Below are 22,964 nucleotides of genomic sequence, written 5' to 3' on the forward strand. Positions count from 1 at the left end.
ACAAATTATTGCTATGATGGTCAATTTCAATCGTCTAAGGAAAGTCATTTTGTCCGCGTCATTTGTCAATTTACTATGCAACTATATTATACTTTTTTAATATCAAGAACTCATGTAATTCAATCACTTTTTTATGTGTTTACTTTGGTTTGTCTCTTCCATATCGATTTATATTAGATATGAAAATTTGTTAACTATTATCACCATATTTAGCATTTAACAGTTACATGATATATAGGCTTGGTGAATGCATAGCCATGTGTACTATCTTAACATGTATAACATCGATAATACCTGTTACATACATTTATTTCTATCTGACTAGTGTATCGCCTGATATGCTATAGAAATATAATCGTCGTTATTGTATTTACTGTATTATCCCTTTAACAAATATACATAGTGGAGTAGCTAAATAAATCAATATATTCAATGTTGTTGACCGCAGAGGTAAATCAACTATTTATATCTTCTGACTATTTTATCACAAGAAATATTTACCTATTTCATGTGTACATGGTTACAAAGAAACAGTTGAAGTCGGTCAAATTTCCTATAAAAAGAATAATTTTATTCGTTTTTTTTAAATGGAATAAGAACTTCATAAGCGAAAAGCTTTGGTGCCCAAATATATATACATATGACAAAATGTTGGCCAAGTGTACCATCGGGGCATCGACAAAAATTCGTTGCTCTTTCAATTCCTTTATGTCACACTGTAAATTCCACCATATTCAAAAATTACTTTGAAGTAAAATAAATGTGGAGTAAACGAAGCAGCAAAATTTTGTCTTTCAGTCAAAATTTAAAACCAGCGTCTTATTTCTAATGTAGCCTAATTCCAAATACATCATGTATATCAATTGCCATTTTACTATTAAAAGATATTAAATATAGGATAACCACTAATTGTTACTTGTATATTAAATTATGGAATTGAAGTGATAATTTACAACAGTAACAACTGATTACATTTATCCTTCTAACAAATGACAGTTTAACCTTTTAAAACATTAATGACAATAATGATTAATGAAAGGAATAATTAAGACTTTTACCTTTTATTAAACGAAAATTCATTGATGATCCGGAAAAAAAGTTATTCTATCTCCGTATATGGTCGGGATTTAAATAACATTGTCATAACAACTTGCAAACACAAAATCAAAATGGCCCAGGCTGCTTCTAAAACGTGTGAAATTTGTGTTTCCGGACCTGGGCATAACTATTGTGAACAGTGTGACCAGCTCTTTTGTGATGGATGTAAAATATCTCATTTACGGACAAAGATGACAAAGAATCACACATTTCTAAGTGGTCCAAATATAAACCCGGAAGTTAAACAATATTGTAAAGAACATGATGAAAACTTTATATATTACTGCAAGGAATGTAATATGCCGATTTGCAAAATATGTGTAATTAAAAAACACAAATCACATGATTTTGCTGAAATCGGAATCAATCGAAGGAATCAAAAATGAGGTCAAAATGGTAATCGACATGAAGATGAGAAACCTGCAGTCAAAGATAACAGATATTGACCAAGGTACCCATACATATCAAGCTGATGTACACAAAGTTGTCCAAGCTATAAAAGAAGAAGGCAGACACTTGAAAGAGATGATTGATAAGAAAGTCGAAGGTCTTATTAATACTGTAAAGGAGAAAGATAGAAGGAATGTTCAAACATTACAGTCTGTTGGCAATGAGTTAAAAACAGCTTTGGATAAGGCAAAGGAGCAGCAGAAATTTTATCAAGACACCCAGGGGATAAAAGATACTACGAAGTTGTTACAAAAGCTAAAACAAATAAAGTCACAAATCGATCAAATAGAAGAAATGAAGATTCCTATTATGCCATCAGTCAGATATGCCAAAAAGACAGTAGCAGAGGGAGAAATAGTAAAACTGTTTGGGGAACTAACATTTGGGTAAGTTTGTTCTTAATTATTGATTCTATGAAATTGCTGTGAAAACTTTTATTGTCTTTTCCTTTTTTTTCATATGAACTTTGGTATATAAGCAGTCTCTTTTCGACTGCAAAGTGTTGAACAATTATGGCATTTCCGCTTTTTGTTTCAATTATATTATGTATTCGTATCTCAGATAATCAAAGTTCTCCAGATTTAATAGAATATGCGATAATGCAATGTCAATATACACTGTTATTCAAAATTGTCAATGTTCTCGGATCATTGATTAATATAATCAGCATTTCATGAGTTAAAAAACAATGAAATTTATGCGTTGACTTAATAGAATCCTAAATATATGTTTACAGTTTAAATTGGAATTCAGTACAAATCAGCATTCCAATATCTACTACTGGACATTAAATATCCAAATGTGCAAAAGAATGATTCTGAAGGTCCGTGTATATCTACGTCTATTCGTTTTTCGTTTTGAAATATCAAAAACAAAAAACAAAAAACGAAAGCGTTTTCATTTTTCTTTTTTGATTTCTTAAAAACCAAAATGAAAAACGAAAGTGTTTTCATTTTTCGTTTTTGATTTCTGAAAAACCAAATTGAAAAACAATAGTGTTTTTGTTTTTCGTTTTTAATTTAACAAAACAAAAAGCGAAAAACAAAAGTATTTTCATTTTTCATTTTTGATTTTTCAAAAACTAAAATCGAAAAATGAAAGTGTTTTCATTTTTCATTTTTGATTGCACAAAAACAAAAAACGAAAAACGAAAAACGAAAGTGTGTTCAAACTATCTTTCCCACACTGTTTTTAATTGTCATTCAAAAAATGACAATGTTGTCATTTGTCATTCATTTAAAGGTGCTTTAGACAATGAAATTATAACAATGTTGTCGATTTTTGTTACATACCAAAAGGGTGAACATAAATTTTGTATATAATTTTAATTATTTCTCGATTTATAATGTAAAATGTTTTCTTTTCTTGATGTACAGTCATTGATAGTAAATGTTGCTAATGCAAACACTCCGGTATTCATTCAACATAATGTAGACAAAATAGACCGCATGACTTCTGAATTGAACTACGGTGATAAAGTAATCAAAGACTTTCAAAATACCTTGTTTATATCTTTGATAAAGAATAAATTATTATATTTAAATATTAAACGAATCACAAATTTAAATTTTACCATATAATATTATATAAAGATGGTACAAATAAAAAATTGATGAAAACATCACACTAACAAGGGAGGTAACTACTTTTAAAACTAACAAGAAAACTAGCCCGGTCGTTAAAGTATACATGAACAGCGGTTGTCAGATCAAAATTATTTGAATCGAAGAAAATGTCGACGGATGCAAAAGTCTTTATCAATCTAAACACTTAGGATGCGTGATCTTAACTATTAAGTTTGGAGAGGTTGATATAAGATGATAATATAGAAGCGTAACTAGCCTCTATTACAAATAAAGCAAATTATATGTTGGCGAGGGAAGGGCTCAAGGACCCTGGAAGAACTGGAAAAAAATTTACAAAATTTTCGGACCTTTTCTTAATCTAAAGCGCAAGTTTTGTCTTATTTATTTTATTATGTTCTGGTCTCGGAGCAAAATATATGATACAGTGTAAGACTTTTAGTGTTTACATGTAGAAGCAATATCAAAAGACATATGTAGGATGAAGAAAAAACAATGTAATCTACATAGTCAAGTGTGTGACTATTGTTAGTTTAAACTTATTTATTAATAGTGGATAGGCAATGTTCTCCCCGGAACGGGGATCGAAACAGGAACTTCTGTTTTTGTAGTCCGATGCACTAACCCATGTTACTTTTGTATAATGAGTATCAATGGTCCGGTTCCTCGTTGAAGACCCTCCCGCTACTTTCAAGATGAAGAACAGGAATAAAAGCCCTGTTAATTAATAAGTTGTATTTTTTCTATACATTGTGTGCGATTTTGTCCCGTGTACATTTACTCCACATCTTTTATTTTCTTTTAGGACCTGGATACGGCTCAATGCTAGTTTTAGCCCTCCAATGCTAAAGGCCTAGGTCATATGTTTTTTTTTTAATTATTTGATGCCGTGGGATTGGGATTTTTAGCTTTAATGTAACCCTTTTCAGCTTGAACTTGTGTTTACAGCAAAGATAGCCAGTTTTGTGTTCTGTAATATACTGTAACAGTTTAATTTTCCATGTCCGGTAGCATCGTAACTTCTCAAAACATCTTCCGAGCAATATCTGGACATCTGTGCCGTAGGCATGTACAATTGCCAAACCACACATGACCGTTCTTGAGTCTTCGTAGATCTATTCCAACTTAAGTATTATTGAGTGTGCGACAAGTAGAACATGATATTGTATACCATTGAATATTGAATCCATAGTCATAAAGATCGATTACTTTATTGTTGTTCCTTTAACGTAGCTGCAGACTAAAACGAGAGAGCTACTTTCGAATATTTCTACAATTTCAAGCAGTTTTCCACTCACAAACACAATAATATTTTCAACAATAATTATTAAAATAATTTTTTTTTACATTTTTTTATTTTTATGTTCTTTTAAAATATCAATTTGACTTAAATTTTGGATCCCGCTGAAATGTTTAACCCCGCCACATTCCAAATGTATGTGCCTGTCCCAAGTCAAGAGCCCGTTATTCAGTGGTTGTCGTTTGTTTATGTGTTAAATTTTTGTTTTTCATTAAATTTTTGTATATAAATTAGGCCGTTAGTTTTCTTGTTTGAATTGTTTTGCATTGTTATTTCGGGCCCTTTTATAGCTTACTATGTGGTATGGGCTTTGCTTATTGTTGAAGGCCGTACGGTGACTTATAGTTGTTAATTTCTGTGTTATTTTGGTCTCTTGTGGAGAGTTGTCTCATTGACAATCATACCACATCTTCGTTTTTATATTTATATGAGTATATTAAATATACATGTATACACCAAGCTAAGTTAGCTTATATCTTGCTTCTCGTCTGACTATACAAAAGGCTAGGAGAACTACTTTGATAGATCAGGTTGACTGATAAGCTGTCTATATAAAGTAATGGGACAATGCATGACATGAAGACATCACCAAATCACCGTACATGTATGTAATACTCAAAAAGACATCCAGAGCTTACCATAGTCATCAACTACCCATCAACAGGCCGTGAGCTCTGGTTGGCTCTTAATTCAAATCCAAGAGCACAGCAAAATGTCAAAATATTCTATTCAAACTGGATTACCTGGGAGAAAAACATTGAAACTTTCCAAAGAAATACACCCCCCCCCCCCCCCCCCACCTCATCTTTTTAATAAGGAGATATGGTATTATTGCAAATGAGTCAACTATTCCACACAGTTCAAATGTAGTGGATGTAAGCAGTTATATACAAGCAACCATATAACCTTCAACAATGAGAAAAAACATACGGTATTGTCGGCTACAATAGTCCGTGGAATAAAAAATGTGAAACAGTTCAATTGAGAAAAATAACGGCCTATTTTAAAACAACTTAAATTACGAAAAACAAATATGAAGACATCAACAAACGACAACCACTGAACTACATGCTCCTGGGTTGGAACAGGCACATGCAATATATTGCGGAGTTTTACATGTTTGTGAGCGCTCAATCCTCCCCTGAACCTGAAACAGTTTGTTACAGCACAGCATAAGAACAAACTATACAAATCATCGGAAAAGGGCTTAACGCATGAGATCGATACAAAACAGATGAAAAAAACATCTAACAAAAACACATACCGAATGTGGCAGGGTATTTATACATCGTTTTCAAACAATCAAAGTACTGAAGTACTGAACATCGAATGACTGCAAGTTCTTTTGATTGTCACAAGCACTTGTTTCAGAAAAAAATATCACATCTCTATACCTGAAAGTGAGGTCGATATACAGATAAAATTTTCTTTCTGAGACAAGTTATTGGGTGTATGTTGAATAAATGACAGGGAATCAAATTCAACGTAATATCTTGCATATGTCCTGTAGTATATTGTAGTGATACAAATCAGTACATTCTGGTTTGTTTGTATATGTTATATTAATATTTGTATATTACAGTTACTACATATTGTACATATGATTTTCATCCATTTGTATATCATTCTATTTTACTATATTAATAATAGTACAGTGCAAGTGCATGGTGGACACTCTTCTGTAATAACTCGATTTTTCTAATGGATTGGATTTGAGTAGGAAAACTCAGTACACATATTCTCTATCATATGATCTTTTTAATTTTAAAGCCAAATATAGAGTTCTGATCCTCTATTTCACGGTCCACTAGACATGGAAAATAATAGTGCGAGTGGGTCATGTATGTACTACGGACATATTCTTATTCAAATTCTTTTTTAAAGAAGTTAGTAAATTTACTTCAGATAAAAATACTACATTTGTAAATTAGACGAACTAATCTAATAAAAAGGTATATCTCTGATTTCGTTATACTTACGTGTATGAGAACATTTATATAGATATGAATTTTAATAAGATTATTGAACGAACGCGTTTAATCTTAGGATTTTATTCTTATCAATTTGGCCGAGGCAAAAACAAATAAACGTCTTTCAAGCTGAAGTTAATATGTTTGCTATGCATACACTAGGTTTTTATTAAACTTGGTAATCAATCATTAATCAAAATACAGTCCTAGATAATAAAAAATCATGAAATATTTGGTCTAGTGATCAAATAATCACACACAAAAACTGTAGTTGTCGTTTGTTGATGTGGTTCTCGTTTCTCGTTTTTTACATAGTTTAGACCGTTGATCTTCACGTTTGAATGGTTTTACACTAGTCATTTTTTGGGATCTTTATAACTTGCTATTCGGTGTGAGCCAAGGATTCGTGTTGAAGAGGGTACTTTGACCTATAATAGTTTACTTTAACAAACTGTGACTTGGATGGAGAGTTGTCTCATTGGCACTCATACCACATCTTATTATATCTATATGTCATTTCGATATGTTTAATTGGGGTCTGGGACTGGCATGTCAGTTACTGCTAGTATTTCTTTGTCAATTGATGAATCATATTTTTTTTGCGTAGTTTCTTTTGTTTACTTTTCTGACATCGGATTCGGATTTCTTTTAAACTGAGTTTTTCTGTACATATTTGTGTGTGTTTGTTTATTTTACATTAGCTGGCTTTAGTTGAATAGTTGGAGGGTTGAGATCTCACAAAGCATGTTTAACCTTGCCGCATTTTTGCGCCTGTCCCAAGTCAGGAGAATCCGGTCTTTGTTAGTTTTTTATGTGTTTTATCTAAGTTAAGTGTGAGGTCCATTTGCACATAACTAGTATATATTTTGATTTAGAGACCAGCTGAAGCCTGCATCTGGCTGTTGTCTCTTTTACACATTTTTTATTTCCATTCTCAATTTTATTGATTGATCAATTGATTGATTGATGGATTGATCATTTTACTTCAAGTAAAGTCATATCATTTGAGAATCCTTTATTTGTATCGTAGTGTTAATATCACCAATGAAACTCTACATTAGTTTTTGTCTTAATATTAAATTTCTTTGTAATGACCGTCTGATTAAAATAAGACACGCAAGAATATGAAATATGAAAACTTATTTGGCCTTCGATGTCTCAACCTTTTTTAATGTGAGCAACTTCATTGTTCAGTATTATTTCGATTTTGATATTGTTTTTGCAAGCTTCCATAATAGATTTCCGGTAATTGTTCTGCAGAAAACCCTATGGGAAAGCACTTTCATTTTCCAAACGTTTATTGGAACCCCATAATTTGGCAAGGTGTTGCAACCTTTTATGTAAAGAAGTTACAGCCGATTGCATTGAGTGTGTAGGCAAAGGTAGCATCCTTGGTTAGCTTGCTTGTATTATTAGATTAGGTAAACTACCCTCCTTTCAGAGTTGATTAGTTTGACAGATAACCAATCAATCTGTCTGTAGGACTAGGATCATTCTACAGGAGGGTAGTATATCTTACCTAATAATGACTTCACGGTGCAGCTAACAAGCAAGCAACAAAGATATAACCTTTGTCTACACACTCAATGTAATCAGCTGTAATAAAAATGCGGAGTTTGTGAGACCAGGCTCAAGCAGCCAGTCGGAAGCAGCCAGTTTTCAAATATTTATATAAACACAAATGTTGCATAAGACTCAAACGTACTTCAAATGTTTTAATTAATAAATAGCCACTATATTATCAAATCAATCGCTTTCGATATATTACACAGCGTACTGCCCGCTTTACGTTTTAAATAGTCAACATTTTTGAGTGTTTATAGAATCGTAAATATTTTTATTTTTTTTAAATGATGGCAAAATTGCACTATTGTGTGAAATAGCTTTCCTTATTATCGGCATCCTGTCAAATAGTTCATGAAACTGAATAATAATTATTCTGCATTAAAAGAAACCTTTAACTTTTTGCCACACAAAACTGTTTTTACAAAACATTCTACCTCTGAACTAGTGGATTCCGCTTAAATATGATTGGACAACAGGTTTATTTTTTGTATTCGAAGTATGGTGGGCAAGAACATTATTTATTAGCTAAAAAAGATTAATCCGTGTTATAAATTAACTTGTAATGTTGATCAAGTAGGCCCTAGATCTCTAACTTACGTTCTCACCTAGTGCAGAAAAAAGTATTGCCGCAGATTTTTTTTATTAACTGTCCGGTAAGGGTTGGGTAGGGTATCCAACCTTAACTTTAGACCTACTTTAGAAAAAACAACTAAGCAGAACAACACCCTGGATTTTTTCTACTGTATCCTTCAGCTACCCAGATTCCCTTTGCACTTAGTGGGGACAATGTTTATTACATTTATGGTAAGGATGGGATTGGGTGTTCGACCCCAACTTTGGACCTATCTTTGAAAAAATAAGCCAAACAGCAACCTTGGTTTTTTTATCTAGCTTCCCAGCTCCCCTTTACACATTGTGCAGACAAAAGTATTGCCGTAGAAATTTGTTTATTAACTGTTATGTAATGATGGGATAGGTTGGGTAACCGAGGTCCACTTGAGAAAAAAAAATGCAGGGACTCCAATGTGGTTTTATGCAGAACAATTACCCGAAATCTATCGTAGTTTGCAAAATAAGTAATATGTTGGCAAGTAATGAAAGCACGCTTCTTAAGTAATAGACATAGAAATAAATAGAAACCGTATAATAACCAATAACAATCTCCCAGAGACAAACTACATCACATTTTAACACCATTATTCTAGCTATTTTATTTATTTCTTGGTCCATTGTCTCTATCATTTATATTTTTGTCCACTATTCTCAATTCCAATATCCCCTATGAACGGCCTCTAGTTAATATCACCTTATAGTCTTCACAAATAAGCAAAACTAATACCGAATAGGCTCCAAATGGCAAAATAATTGAGTGCTTTAATTTCAGGTAGTTTTGACGTATAAGAGCTCTTCAACAATTTTCGGTACTTATACATCTTCGGATTTCAAATGTTTGGCTTTGAGCGTTCCTGATGAAGGTAAATCCAGAAAAGCGCTTCGGACGCAGTAAAATATTATACGTGTTGTTTTCCATTTTTTAATATCCCGGTTTGAATTGTGAAATTGCAGAAATTTGTTTTTTAATCAATTGATCCAGCAAAATACATTATCGTCCTCGATGTTCGTAAAATACTGGCAGATTGACCTTGGTAATCAATTCTAATAATCTTTGATCCACCTTTCTAAACTTAAAGGTAAAGTTCACCCGCCCATATTGTTCAGATTGTTAAAGACTTTTGCATCCGTCGACATTATCTTCGATTAAGTAGTATTGATCTCACAACCACTGTGCATGTATACTTTAACGACCGGGCTAGTTTTCGTGTCAGTTTTAAAAATAGTTACCTCCATTGTTAGTGTGGTGTTGTCATCTTCTTCTTCTTCTTTCGTAATTCCCTCCTGTTTAGGAGCACTCGGATGAGACCAATAAATGTTAACAGTATATGTACATTAAAACACACAATAAATCCTCTGTAAAATATGAATGAACAGCATCCTCCACCATAAAAGTCGTGAATTTATATATAAGCATTAATATAGGGACTTTTAAAGTAATGTAGTATTAAATTTGCAAGAGATATACTAAATAAATTACATGTTCGCAGACTCATAAATTTAAACAGGTGCTTTTCAATGCAATATAAAACATAAGCATGACTAATTTGGATGTTGAGTTACATTATTTGATTATGCTTAAGGTTAATTTAAACTGCCAAGATATAGTATAATTGTCATGTACTTTTAGTGTAAGAATAAAGTATCTAAGTTTCCTGATAAGATGAAAATTTATATAAACTGAAATCATGACTTTGATGTTATAGAAGTATTATTTTGATTAGTTTAATAATGTTCGTATGGCGTATTACTTTTAAGTGTTTTGAAATGACACTGGCATGACCTTACACAGAGATATACCCCTAACTCCACGCACTAGCTAGGCATTAGTAATGTTCATTCTTTTCATGTGGATTAGGTGGCAGTAGTCCCTTGATTTCATTTCTATTGTTCTTAATATCAGTTTGTCATTCGGGAGAATATTCCTTTCAACAAAGCTTTGACAGTCTATCAATAATTCCGTGATAGCCAATTTGCTATTGAAATTGATTGTCCATACACTACTTCCAATTTTGCTAACAATATATTCTTTTATCTGTTGAAAGTGCGATTTTCGAATGTGTCTATACGCTGGGCAACTTGTTAGAAGGTGGAAGATCTTCAGCTTCAATCTTACATATTGGGCAGGTAGGATCTATCTCTGCTTGATTGAATTTTGCTTTTAAGGTTTGAAGCATGTATGTTCCAGATAACATGCGTACTTTTGTCGCTGCTTTTCTAACATCGTTGACGGAGCTCGATATTGCATCCCATACGTTGTGAGTTTGTACAATATTCAGGTTTCTTTTTGATAGCAAGTTGAGTGTTGATTTTTCTTCACAATCTGCTTTTAGTTTGACTGTCCAGTGAGATGAAATAGCTGTTCGTACGATGTTTTTCCAGTCAAGCTTGTTGTAATGTTGATTCATTATTTCGTTGAATGATGGGAGTTGATACATATCCAGTGTGTCATTTATTCTTTTGAAGAAGCTATTTGGTCGACCTGCTGTATGTTGCCTCGATGCAATTTCACGTATTGAGTTATTGTGACTCATTGCTATTGAGTGTAACAGACTCAACTGTCTTTTGTGGAGCTCAGCAGTTATTGGCAGCGCTCCAAGAAGCAAGTAGACTGCTGATGTAGCTGTTCTATTTGGAAGTGATTGGATATGCTTCAGAGTGCTAAGATGAAAACTGCATAGTGCTACTGTGTCCTTGTTATGGAGATTTAAAGTTTATAAGCCATATAGAAGACGTGGAATGACGTATACTTGGTAAATCTTGCATGAAGTTCTTGGGTTGAGTCCATTTGTACCATGAACGCCAGTCTTGATCAGAGAGTACAGAGTTCTTCGTGCTAGTGATATCCTGTCATTGATATTAATTTTAGTTTCCTCAGATGTTGTTCTTTTAAGACCTAGATGTGTTGTTTCTGATTTAAATTTCATAATGTTATCGCCTAAAGTAAAATTTTCTGTTGATTGTTGTATTCTTTCACTAGTTCTTTTGTTTACACTTTTAACTATTGTATTGCTTTTTACTGGATGGATTAAGAATCTATGGTCGCTTGAGTAATCATACACCGTGTTGAGCATTTCTTGCATTTCATTTTGGTCGTTTGAGAGAAGTACAATATCATCTGCACAGCTAGGACATCCTGCATAAGTATTCCCTATAGATATGCCCATGTTATAAGTTTCTAGTTCAGAGAGTAATTCATTGATGTATTGTTTGTATAGATGTGAAGATAGGATTCCACCCTGTCTTACTCCCTGATCAATACTAAACGCGAGACTTGTGTCTCCTTGCCATTTCACCATTGTACATATCCTCAATAACATCCCAATACTCAATATCTACTCCTAGATAGTAGAGTTTGTCTAGCAAGATTTGATGATTGACTACATCAAATGCTTTTTGACTGTTTAATGTTGTTATGAATAATAAATCTTTTCCATTGATTTCTGAGTATACTTCTGATAATATCAGTGCCGCCATAGTAGGTGAGAGTCTTTCAGTAAAGCCGATTTGTAGGTTTGATTGATTGATATTCTTTAAACCTGTCTTTTCGATCAGCACGTACTCGTATACTTTCCCATGAGCAGATGTAACTGTTATGCCTCTGTAATTTGTAGCTTGAGTTAAATCTTTCCCCTTTTTTGGAACTGGCGTTATTATGCCTGTTTTAAAGCTGGTTGCAACTTTTCCTTCCTTAAATATCTGGTTGAAAATGTTTTGGTATAAATGGGTTATTTCATTCCCTGCATATTTGATATGTTATACCATATTCATCTGGCGACTTTCCATTTTTAAGTTTTTGAATAGCATTTAATATTACTTGTTGGTTTACTAGTATTTTCCTTTTGGTACTATTTTTGGAGACCTCTTTTTGCATCTATTTGTGCTGTTAGAAAGTAATTCGTCCTTGAAATTTCGATTTTCTTGTGGAGTGGCTAGATTTTTGAAGTAGTCTGCGAAAGTTTCTCTTTGATTTGAAGGCGTTTTTGCTGTTTTATCGCCATCTATCAGAATTTCAGGACCATTGCTCTTTATACTGGATTGATTTCGCTTGATCAGTTGGAAAAAAGCCTTATCATTTGTCATCAATCTATTTATTTGTACCACCTTTATATAATATTATATTGTATTATATTTAAATTTGTGATTCGTTTAATATTTAAATATAATAATTTATTCTTTATCAAAGATATAAACAAGGTAATTTGAAAGTCTTTGATTACTTTATCACCGTAGTTCAATTCAGAAGTCATACGGTCTATTTTGTCTACATTATGTTAAATGAATACCGGAGTGTTTGCATTAGCAACATTTACTATCAATGACTGTACATCAAGAAAAGAAAACATTTTACATTTTAAATCGAGAAATAATTAAAATTATATACAAAACTTTATGTTCACCCTTTTGGTATGTAACAAAAATCGACAACATTGTTATAATTTCATTGTGTGAAGCACCTTTAAATGAATGACAAATGACAACATTGTCATTTTTTTGAATGACAATTAAAGACGGTGTGGGGAAGATAAATTGAACACACTTTAGTTTTTCGTTTTTGTTTTTTTGTTTTTGTGCAATCAAAAATGAAAAATGAAAATACTTTTGTTTTTCGTTTTTTGTTTTGTGAAATCAAAAACGAAAAACCAAAACACTCTTGTTTTTCATTTTGGTTTTTAAGAAATCAAAACGAAAAATGAAAACACTTTCGTTTTTCATTTTGGTTTTTAAGAAATAAAAAACGAAAAATGAAAACGCTTTTTGTTTTTTGTTTTTGATATTTCAAAACGAAAAACGAATGGACGCAGATATACACGGACCTCTGAATTTGTAGTAAATTTCTAGTAGGATCAACGATAGCTACTAAAGCAAAGAAGACGTCGTTATACTATAATAATGATTTTTTTATCTTAAAGACAACATGTCAAATACGTTGAATACATTTTGGTTTTTGTTAATATTGTCATTACAATTACTCACAATTGACCAGCAAATTAAGTTATAGTCCAAAAATGAAGTTATAATTTGATTAATGATATAACAAATTTAAGAAAAAATGAATGACTTGTAGCAAAAAAGTTTTGCTGTTAAATGAATTCATAGGAAACTGTAACTCCAATTTATAAAAGGTTGTTTTAGGGTCCTGCTGAATCCTGTTGTACGGTAATATAGACATCTCAAAACTGTTTTTTTTAAATTATTATGACTAAGACCTATACATAATTTTATTCCGTATACATGGTATAGACTGTATTAGGTGTTTAAGTTTCATTGAATCATTGGCATTTCTAGTTGAAGTTTTATCAAAAGACTTTGGGATTCTCGCCAAGAAGTCAGGAACCAAAGAAAAACTAAACGGTCTTTAATAATAGACATATATATGAAGTGTTAGTACAAACTAATAATAGACATATATATGAAGTGTTAGTACAAACTAATAATAGACATATAAATGAAGTACAAACTAATAATAGACATATATACGAAGTGTTAGTACAGACTATTAATAGACATATATATGAAGTGTTAGTACAAACTAATAATAGACATATATACGAAGTGTTAGTACAAACTAATAATAGACATATATATGAAGTGTAATTACAAACTAATAATAGACATATTTATGAAGTGTTAGTACAAATTAATAATAGACATATATATGAAGTGTTAGTACAAACTAATAATAGACATATATATGAAGTGTTAGTACAAACTAATAATAGACGTATAAATGAAGTGTTAGTACAAACTAATAATAGACATATAAATGAAGTGTTAGTACAAACTATTAATAGACATATAAATGACGTGCTAGTACACACTAATAATAGACATATATATGAAATGTTAGTACAAACTAATAGTAGACATATATATGAAGTGTTAGTACAAACTAATAATAGACATATTTATGAAGTGTTAGTACAAATTAATAATAGACATATATATGAAGTGTTAGTACAATCTAATAATAGACATATATATGAAGTGTTAGTACAAACTAATAATAGACATATAAATGAAGTGCTAGTACACACTAATAATAGACATATATATGAAATGTTAGTACAAACTAATAGTAGACATATATATGAAGTGTTAGTACAAACTATTAATAGACATATATATGAAGTGTTAGTACAAACTAATAATAGACATATATACGAAGTGTTAGTACAAACTAATAATAGACATATATATGAAGTGTTAGTACAAACTAATAATAGACATATATATGAAGTGTTAGTACAAATTAATAATAGACATATATATGAAGTGTTAGTACAAACTAATAATAGACATATATATGAAGTGTTAGTACAAACTAATAATAGACATATAAATGAAGTGTTAGTACAAACTAATAATAGACATATATACGAAGTGTTAGTACAGACTATTAATAGACATATATATGAAGTGTTAGTACAAACTAATAATAGACATATATACGAAGTGTTAGTAAAAACTAATAATAGACATATATATGAAGTGTTAGTACAAACTAATAATAGACATATTTATGAAGTGTTAGTACAAATTAATAATAGACATATATATGAAGTGTTAGTACAATCTAATAATAGACATATATATGAAGTGTTAGTACAAACTAATAATAGACATATAAATGAAGTGTTAGTACAAACTAATAATAGACATATAAATGAAGTGTTAGTACAAACTATTAATAGACATATAAATGACGTGCTAGTACACACTAATAATAGACATATATATGAAATGTTAGTACACACTAATAATAGACATATATATGAAGTGTTAGTACAAACTATTAATAGACATATATATGAAGTGCAAACTAATAATAGACATATATACGAAGTGTTAGTACAAACTAATAATAGACATATAAATGAAGTGTTAGTACAAACTAATAATAGACATATATATGAAATGTTAGTACAAACTAATAATAGACATATATATGAAGTGTTAGTACAAACTAATAATAGACATATATATGAAGTGTTAGTACAAACTATTAATAGACATATAAATAACGTGCTAGTACAAACTAATAATAAACATATATATATATGAAGTGTTAGTACAAACTAATAATAGACATATATATAAAGTGTTAGTACAAACTAATAATAGACATATATATATATGAAGTGTTAGTACAAACTATTAATAGACATATATATGAAGTTTTAGTACAAACTAATAATAGACATACTTGAACCTGCAGTTTTCAATTAAAAAGTGGTAGTTCAAACTTTATTTAACAATTAAAAAAAAAATAAAAAATAAAAAAGCAGTACTTTAAATGCAATTTGAAAACTAATTTGCGATATTTTTGGATTCTCATAACATAGCTAATTCGATTTGTTTATATTTAGAAATACACTGTTTTATTTGATTTTTATAATAATTTACAATTTTAACGTCAATACAACATGTATAAGATGTGAATGAAATTGTTAATAAGATCATTTTTTTTACGCAGAGAAACTGTCAAAAAAGAAGAAAACCCAAAACCTAAGGAGAACGTCAGGTTTGTATTTATAATAGACATTTAACAAAGTTGTTTCTATTATTCCCGTCTTCGTGTTCATCTCTTCTGTGGATTTGACTTTGGCTACACTAATACAAATAATCAAAATACCTAGGTTTGTCATTGTAAGTTATATTTACATATAAAATTGCGTTGTACTGTTCGTGAACTCTATACTTATCCTTTGTTCAATTGGTCTTGATTTCAAAGGAAACGATGAGTATGATATTAACAATACGCACGTATACTAATTGGTTATAAAAAATACCATGATTATAATTCAATACGCCAGACGCGCTTTTCGTCTACATAAGACTCATCAGCGACGCTCAAATCAACATAGTTATAAAGCCAAACAAGTAGAAAGTTAAAGAGCATTGAGGACCCGAAATTCCAAAAAGTTTTGCCAAATACGGCTAAGGTAATACTAAGTTGTCATATGTTAAATAATGGTTCTTTCTCTTGTAGACATGTTATTATTATATAGCAAACCCTAAAAACTAATCAGTGATTAGCAGTACCATAAATTGCTTTAAATTGTGTCTCTTTTTGTGCGTAATCGACTAATGTTAGCGACGTTGGTTTTAGAATATACATATTGTTTACTTTTGATAGATACGACTAAAGCGTGGCACGACATATATAAACAAGGTTAATATACGTAATTCGTTTAGTTTAGCTTCCAAAATATCATACCTTAAAGTTTTCATGATAAAAAATTGTCCAGAAAAGAGATCAAAGACATAAAATGACACTTTTGAAAGATTGACTAATTAGGGCGCATAATTTTGGTACAGGGTTTAGCGCTATAAAACCAGGTTCAATCAACCGTTTTCTACATTTGAAAATGCCCGTACCAAGTCAGGAAAATGATAGTTCTTGTCCAGTCGTTTTGTATGTGTTTTATCATTTGATTTTGCTATGTGATTATGGACTTTCCGATTAAATTTTCCTCTGAGTTCAGTATTTTTGTGATTTTACTTTTTGATATGATATTAAAATCTCTGAGCAAAATGAAAGGTGAGTATTCAAATAATAATTGCGTTCGAATATTTATATAAAATCAAGTTCTATGAAAGTTAGACATCTCCCTTGAGAATATCTAAATATGATGTCTTTTATAGAGTTACAAGAACAGCCAAACAATACAGATACAGATGCAGTTATTGCAAGTAAGTGTGATGTTATGTAGTTCTCTTTCGGAAGAGTACAAAAGACTAAGTACAAGTGCACAGTTCATTATGAAATCAGATATGCAAATTTGAAAAACATAGATATGTAAAGCACAAAACAAGTTTTTCCCTTTCAATACAATTTCATTTTATGTTAAAGATGTTATAATACAATTATTGAAACAGATCTGTGTCTATCAATTTTTAACCTTTATTGTTAATACAATACACATTGATTCGACTTTCCTGAATGATATTATGAAAACGCGCGTATAGTATATATATAGATAACAACATGGCATATTTTATTTTAGACCCTTTATCAGTCATAGATCCAAATATTATATCTTTGAGTATTGATGATAAAAATCATTTCCACTTCTCATTCTTAATTAGATATTTATCGTCAGACTCTGACCTTTACCTATTTTAAGTGATAGGATATATTCGGGAATATGTATTCTACTCTTATGTTTTTACTAATAAGTTCTAATTCGTAAACTCCAACGAACATACAATATTTATCAAATAACCACAAACTCTAACATGGGAGACGCCACTTGAAGAGACAAGCGCACATTTTATAATAACTTATAACTTTGATCAGTACATATAAGAGACTGTTCCTGAGTAAACAAATATACCACCATGATAAAGAGGACACAATAGTTAATTCAACAATGTAGAGCAGTAGAAATTTTTTTTAACTTTTGGAACAAAAAAAAACATTGTGATAATAGCAGACATCATTTTAAAATATGTTAAGCCCTCTTTATGTTAATAGTGAACCTCAAATATGTAAGACATAAAAAATACATGTCCTCATACAGTGACTTTGTCAGTGGTTGCATTATATTAAAATCTATTAATTTATTCATATCCTCTTTTCTCTACCTCTGGACTAATTACAGCTGATTGATTTAAATATCGATACTTGTCTGTCGCAATTTATATGCCACGCTCGTCCCATCTAAATGTCATTATTAGTGTGAAAAGAGGAGGTGGCGATTCGATGTTCCTAACACAAAAACATTGAGAGAGTGTTTTAAATTATATATGTTTAACGATCCCGATTTGTTTTTGTCTCAATTGTCCATATATGTGCCATGTTATCGCAGTTTTAGATCTCTGTATAGGAGCATTGATGTCTCAAAAGCAATTTGAACTATAGTAACATACTTTACTGGGTATAAATTGAGGGTATTACATGTATATCAGAAGAAGCATACCACGTCAACTCTCTATACTCGAAGTAATGTTTTGACCTGGTTTGTCACTTCAATTTGTCTTCTTAATGAAATTCCGAGAATGGGGCTACGATCATTGAAAGACCTATGATTGGGATCTAGATGGCTGTTGATTAATGATATCGATGTATTTCCGTTTTAATTATCCTAACCCAATATATTCATGTTGACCATTTCTTTTGTCCTGTCCGATTGGTTTGCTTTAATTTGGATTATGTTACATAAGTACACGCATATCAATGTAAACGTGTAAATGCATAAGACAGAAACATTGAACAACATGGTCATTTTGTCTCCATCATTATAACAGAAACATTGAATAACATGGGGATTTTGTCTCCATCATTAAAACAGAAACATTGAACAAGATGGGGATTTTGTCTCCATCATTATAACAGAAACATTGAATAACATGGGGATTTTATCTCCATCATTAAAACAGAAACATTGAACAACATGGGGATTGTGTCTCAATCATTATAACAGAAATATTGAACAACATGGGGATTTTGTCTCCATCAATATAACAGAAACATTGAACAACATGGGAATGTTGTCTCCATCATTATAACAAAAACATTGAACAACATGGGGATTTTGTCTCCATCATTATAACGGAAACATTGAACAATATGGGGATTTTGTCTCTATCATTACAACAGCAGTATTGAACAACATTGGGATTTTGTCTCCATCATTATGACATAAACATTGAACAACATGGGGATTTTGTCTCCATCATTATAACAGAAATATTGAACAACATGGGGATTTCGTCTCCATCATTATAACAGAAACATTGAACAACATTGGGATTTTGTTTCCATCATTATAACGGAAACATTGAGCAGCATGGTGATTATGTCTCCATCATTATAACAGAAACATTGGACAACATGGGGATTTTGTCTCCATCATTATAACAGAAACATTGAACAACATGGGGATTTTGTCTCCATCATTAGAACAGAAACATTGAACACCATGGTGATTTTGTCTCCATCATTATAACAGAAACATTGAACAACTTGGGGATTATGTCTCCATCATTATAACAGAAACATTGAACCACATGGTGATTTTGTCTCCATCATTATAACAGAAACATTGAATAACATGGATATTTTGTCCCCATCATTATAACAGAAACATTGAACAACATGGGGATTTTTTCTCCATCATTATTACAGAAACATTGAACAACATGGTGATTTTGTCTCCATCATTATAACAGAAACATTGAATAACATGGATATTTTGTCTCCATCATTATAACACAAACATTGAACAACATGGGGATTTTGTCTCCATCATTATAACAGAAACATTGAATAACATGGATATTTTGTCTCCATCATTATAACAGAATCATTGAACAACAAGGAGATTTTGTCTCCATCATTATAACAGAAACATTGAATAACATGGATATCTTGTCTCCATCATTATAACAGAAACATTGAACACCATGGGGATTTTGTCTCCATCATTATAACAGAAACATTGAACAACATGGGGATTTTGTCTCCATCATTTTAACAGAATCATTGAACAACATGGGGATTTTGTTTCCATCATTATAACAGAAACATTGAACAACATTGGGGATTTTGTTTCAATCATTATAACAGAAACATTGAACAACATGGGGATTTTGTCTCCATCATTATAACGAAAACATTGAACAACATGAGGATTTTGTCTCAATCATTATAACAGAAACATTGAACAACATGGGCATTTTGTCTCCATCATTATAACGGAAACATTTAGCAACATAGAGATTTTGTCTTCATCATTATAACAGAAACATTGAACAACATGGGGATTTTGTCTCCATGATTACAACGGAAACATTGAACAACATGGGGATTTTGTCTCCACCATTATAACAGAAACATTGAACAAAATGGGGATTAAGTCTCCATCATTATAACGGAAACATTTAACAACATGGGGATTTTGTCTCCATCTTAAAATCATTGAACAACATGGAGATTTTGTCTCCATCATTATAACAGAAACATTGAACAACATGGGGATTTTGTCTCCATCATTATAACAGAAACATTGAACAACATGGGTATCTTCTCTCCATCATTATAACGGAAACATTGAACAACATGGAGATTTTGTCTCCATCATTATAACAGAAACATTGAACGACATGGGGAGTTTGTCTCAATCATTATAACAGAAACATGGAACCACATGGGGACTTTGTCTCCATCATTATAACAGAAACAATGAACAACATGGGGATTTTTTCTCCATCATTATAACAGAAACATTGAACAACATTGGGATTTTGTCTCCATCATTATAACGGAAACATGGAACAACATGGGGACTTTGTCTCCATCATTATAACAGAAACATGGAACAACTTGGGGACTTTGTCTTCATCATTATAACAGAAACATTGAACAACATGGGGATTTTGTCTCCATAATTATAACGGAAACATGGAACAACATGGGGAGTTTGTCTCCATCATTACAACAGAAATATTGAACAACATGGGGATTTTGTCTCCATCATTATAACGGAAACATGGAACAACATGGGGAGTTTGTCTCCATCATTACAACAGAAACATTGACCAGCATGGGGATTTTGTCTCCATCATTATAACAGAAACATTGAACAACGTGGGGATTTTGTCTCCATCATTATAACAGAAACATTGAACAACATGGGGATTTTGTCTCAATCATTATAACAGAAACATTGAACAACATGGTGATTTTGTCTCCATCATTATAACAGAAACATTGAACAACATGGGGATTTTGTCTCCATCATTATAACAGAAACATTGAACAACATGGGGATTATGTCTCCATCATTATAACAGAAACATTGAACAACATGGAGATTTTGTCTCCATCATTATAATAGAAACATTGAACAACATGGGGATTTTGTCTCCATCATTATAATAGAAACATTGAACAACATGGGGATTATGTCTCCATCATTATAACAGAAACATTGAACAACATGGGGATTATGTCTCCATCATTATAACAGAAACATTGAACAACATGGGGATTATGTCTCCATCATTATAGCAGAAACATTGAACAACAAGGAGATTTTGTCTCCATCATTATAACAGAAACATCAACAACATGGGGAGTTTATCCTAAATCGATCTTTTGATGTCGTCCCTTAAGTAAACTATAAATGGTATGATCACATCGGTGTGTATAAATAGCAATAGACCATACTTTTACAAAACAAACATATGTGTGTCTATTATTTATTGTTTTGTCTTAGGTTCTTTGATATGTGTTTTGATTTACAAATATAATTTTAACTCTAAATTGTGTACATTTCAGGACAGAAATAACTTCTGAGTAAGTACTTCTATTTAAATTTATTAACGAAAAATATACTGAAAAAGTCATATTGACTTGATACAGAAATGTGATATAACATAATAATAATAAATACTTTATCTAAAGAGGGTAAACTCAGAAAGATCATTACTAATATCCCCCGATGCCCTCTGAATAACTCAAAATTTTACAATAATATAATATATACGTTGACATACATACAACTTTAAATTCAAAAACAAATGGCGAAAAACATACAGAAATGGTTCATGAACATATTTTGTTAGTTTCAGATATACAAGACCGTAGTCAAACTTCATCTGATAATTACATTTTTAGTTTAGATACAAGAAATTATAATAACTTTGTTTGAACTGTTCTATCGTTTCTATCATTTTGATTTCTACAGGAATACTGTTCCAAAGAACTGTTCTGGAATATTGAAAAGTTTTTTTTTCATAAAATTTGTTCTCGAACTTGATATGAAAAGACAATGATTATTTGATGAACACAAAGAATATCTTGCATTATCATTTTCACTTGTACACGAAAATATTATTAACAACAGTACATACTTATATATTTGAGTATCTGACATAAACACAAATGTATTCACAACAGATCTGGAGTTAAAGGAATAATATGACCGATTAATCCTCGGGCGCAGGTGCACACTTCAATACTTAGTTGATAGGGGTGACGCCTGGTTTCTGTTACCTGAACCTTTTTATATAATTCAAATTTCAAAAATCTTACCTTTTCATATACTGAGTAGGTAAAAATGTTACCTTTTCATATACTGAGTCGGTAAAAATGTTACTTTTTCATACACTGAGTAGGCAAAAATGTAACCTTGTCATATACTAAGTAGGTAAAAATGTTACCTTTTCATATACTGTGTAGGTAACACTGTTACCTTTCCATATACTGAGTAGGCAAAAATGTTACCTTTTCATATAATGAGTAGGTAAAAATGTTTCCTTTTCATATACTGAGTAGGTAAAAATGTTACCTTTTCATATAGTGAGTTGGTAAAAATGTTACCTTTTCATATACTGAGTAGGTAAACATGTTACTTTTTCATACACTGAGTAGGC

The 22,964-nt window shown here is 31.2% G+C and overlaps 1 protein-coding gene across 1 annotated transcript; it reads left to right on the forward strand.

Moving 5' to 3' along the window:
• The first annotated feature begins 1,113 nt into the window (after positions 1-1,113).
• Positions 1,114-21,898, forward strand: LOC139486583 (FSD1-like protein). Its single transcript, XM_071271508.1, has 4 exons — positions 1,114-1,934; positions 16,057-16,104; positions 17,229-17,276; positions 21,868-21,898. Exons 1-4 carry the CDS (start codon positions 1,441-1,443, stop codon positions 21,887-21,889), a joined length of 612 nt encoding a protein of 203 aa, XP_071127609.1. The 5' UTR covers positions 1,114-1,440; the 3' UTR covers positions 21,890-21,898.
• The last annotated feature ends 1,066 nt before the right edge of the window (positions 21,899-22,964 follow it).

This window comes from Mytilus edulis, chromosome 8 (genome assembly GCF_963676685.1).
Source record: "Mytilus edulis chromosome 8, xbMytEdul2.2, whole genome shotgun sequence".
In the NCBI taxonomy this organism is placed as follows: domain Eukaryota; kingdom Metazoa; phylum Mollusca; class Bivalvia; order Mytilida; family Mytilidae; genus Mytilus; species Mytilus edulis.

Coding starts and splice junctions, on each gene's coding strand:
- LOC139486583 (XM_071271508.1), top strand. CDS start 1,441: ATGATTTTGCTGAAATCGGAATCAATCGAAGGAATCAAAAATGAGGTC. Junction 1,935..16,056: donor TTTGGGGAACTAACATTTGG/GTAAGTTTGTTC, acceptor TTTTTTACGCAG/AGAAACTGTCAAAAAAGAAG. Junction 16,105..17,228: donor AAACCTAAGGAGAACGTCAG/GTTTGTATTTAT, acceptor TGTCTTTTATAG/AGTTACAAGAACAGCCAAAC.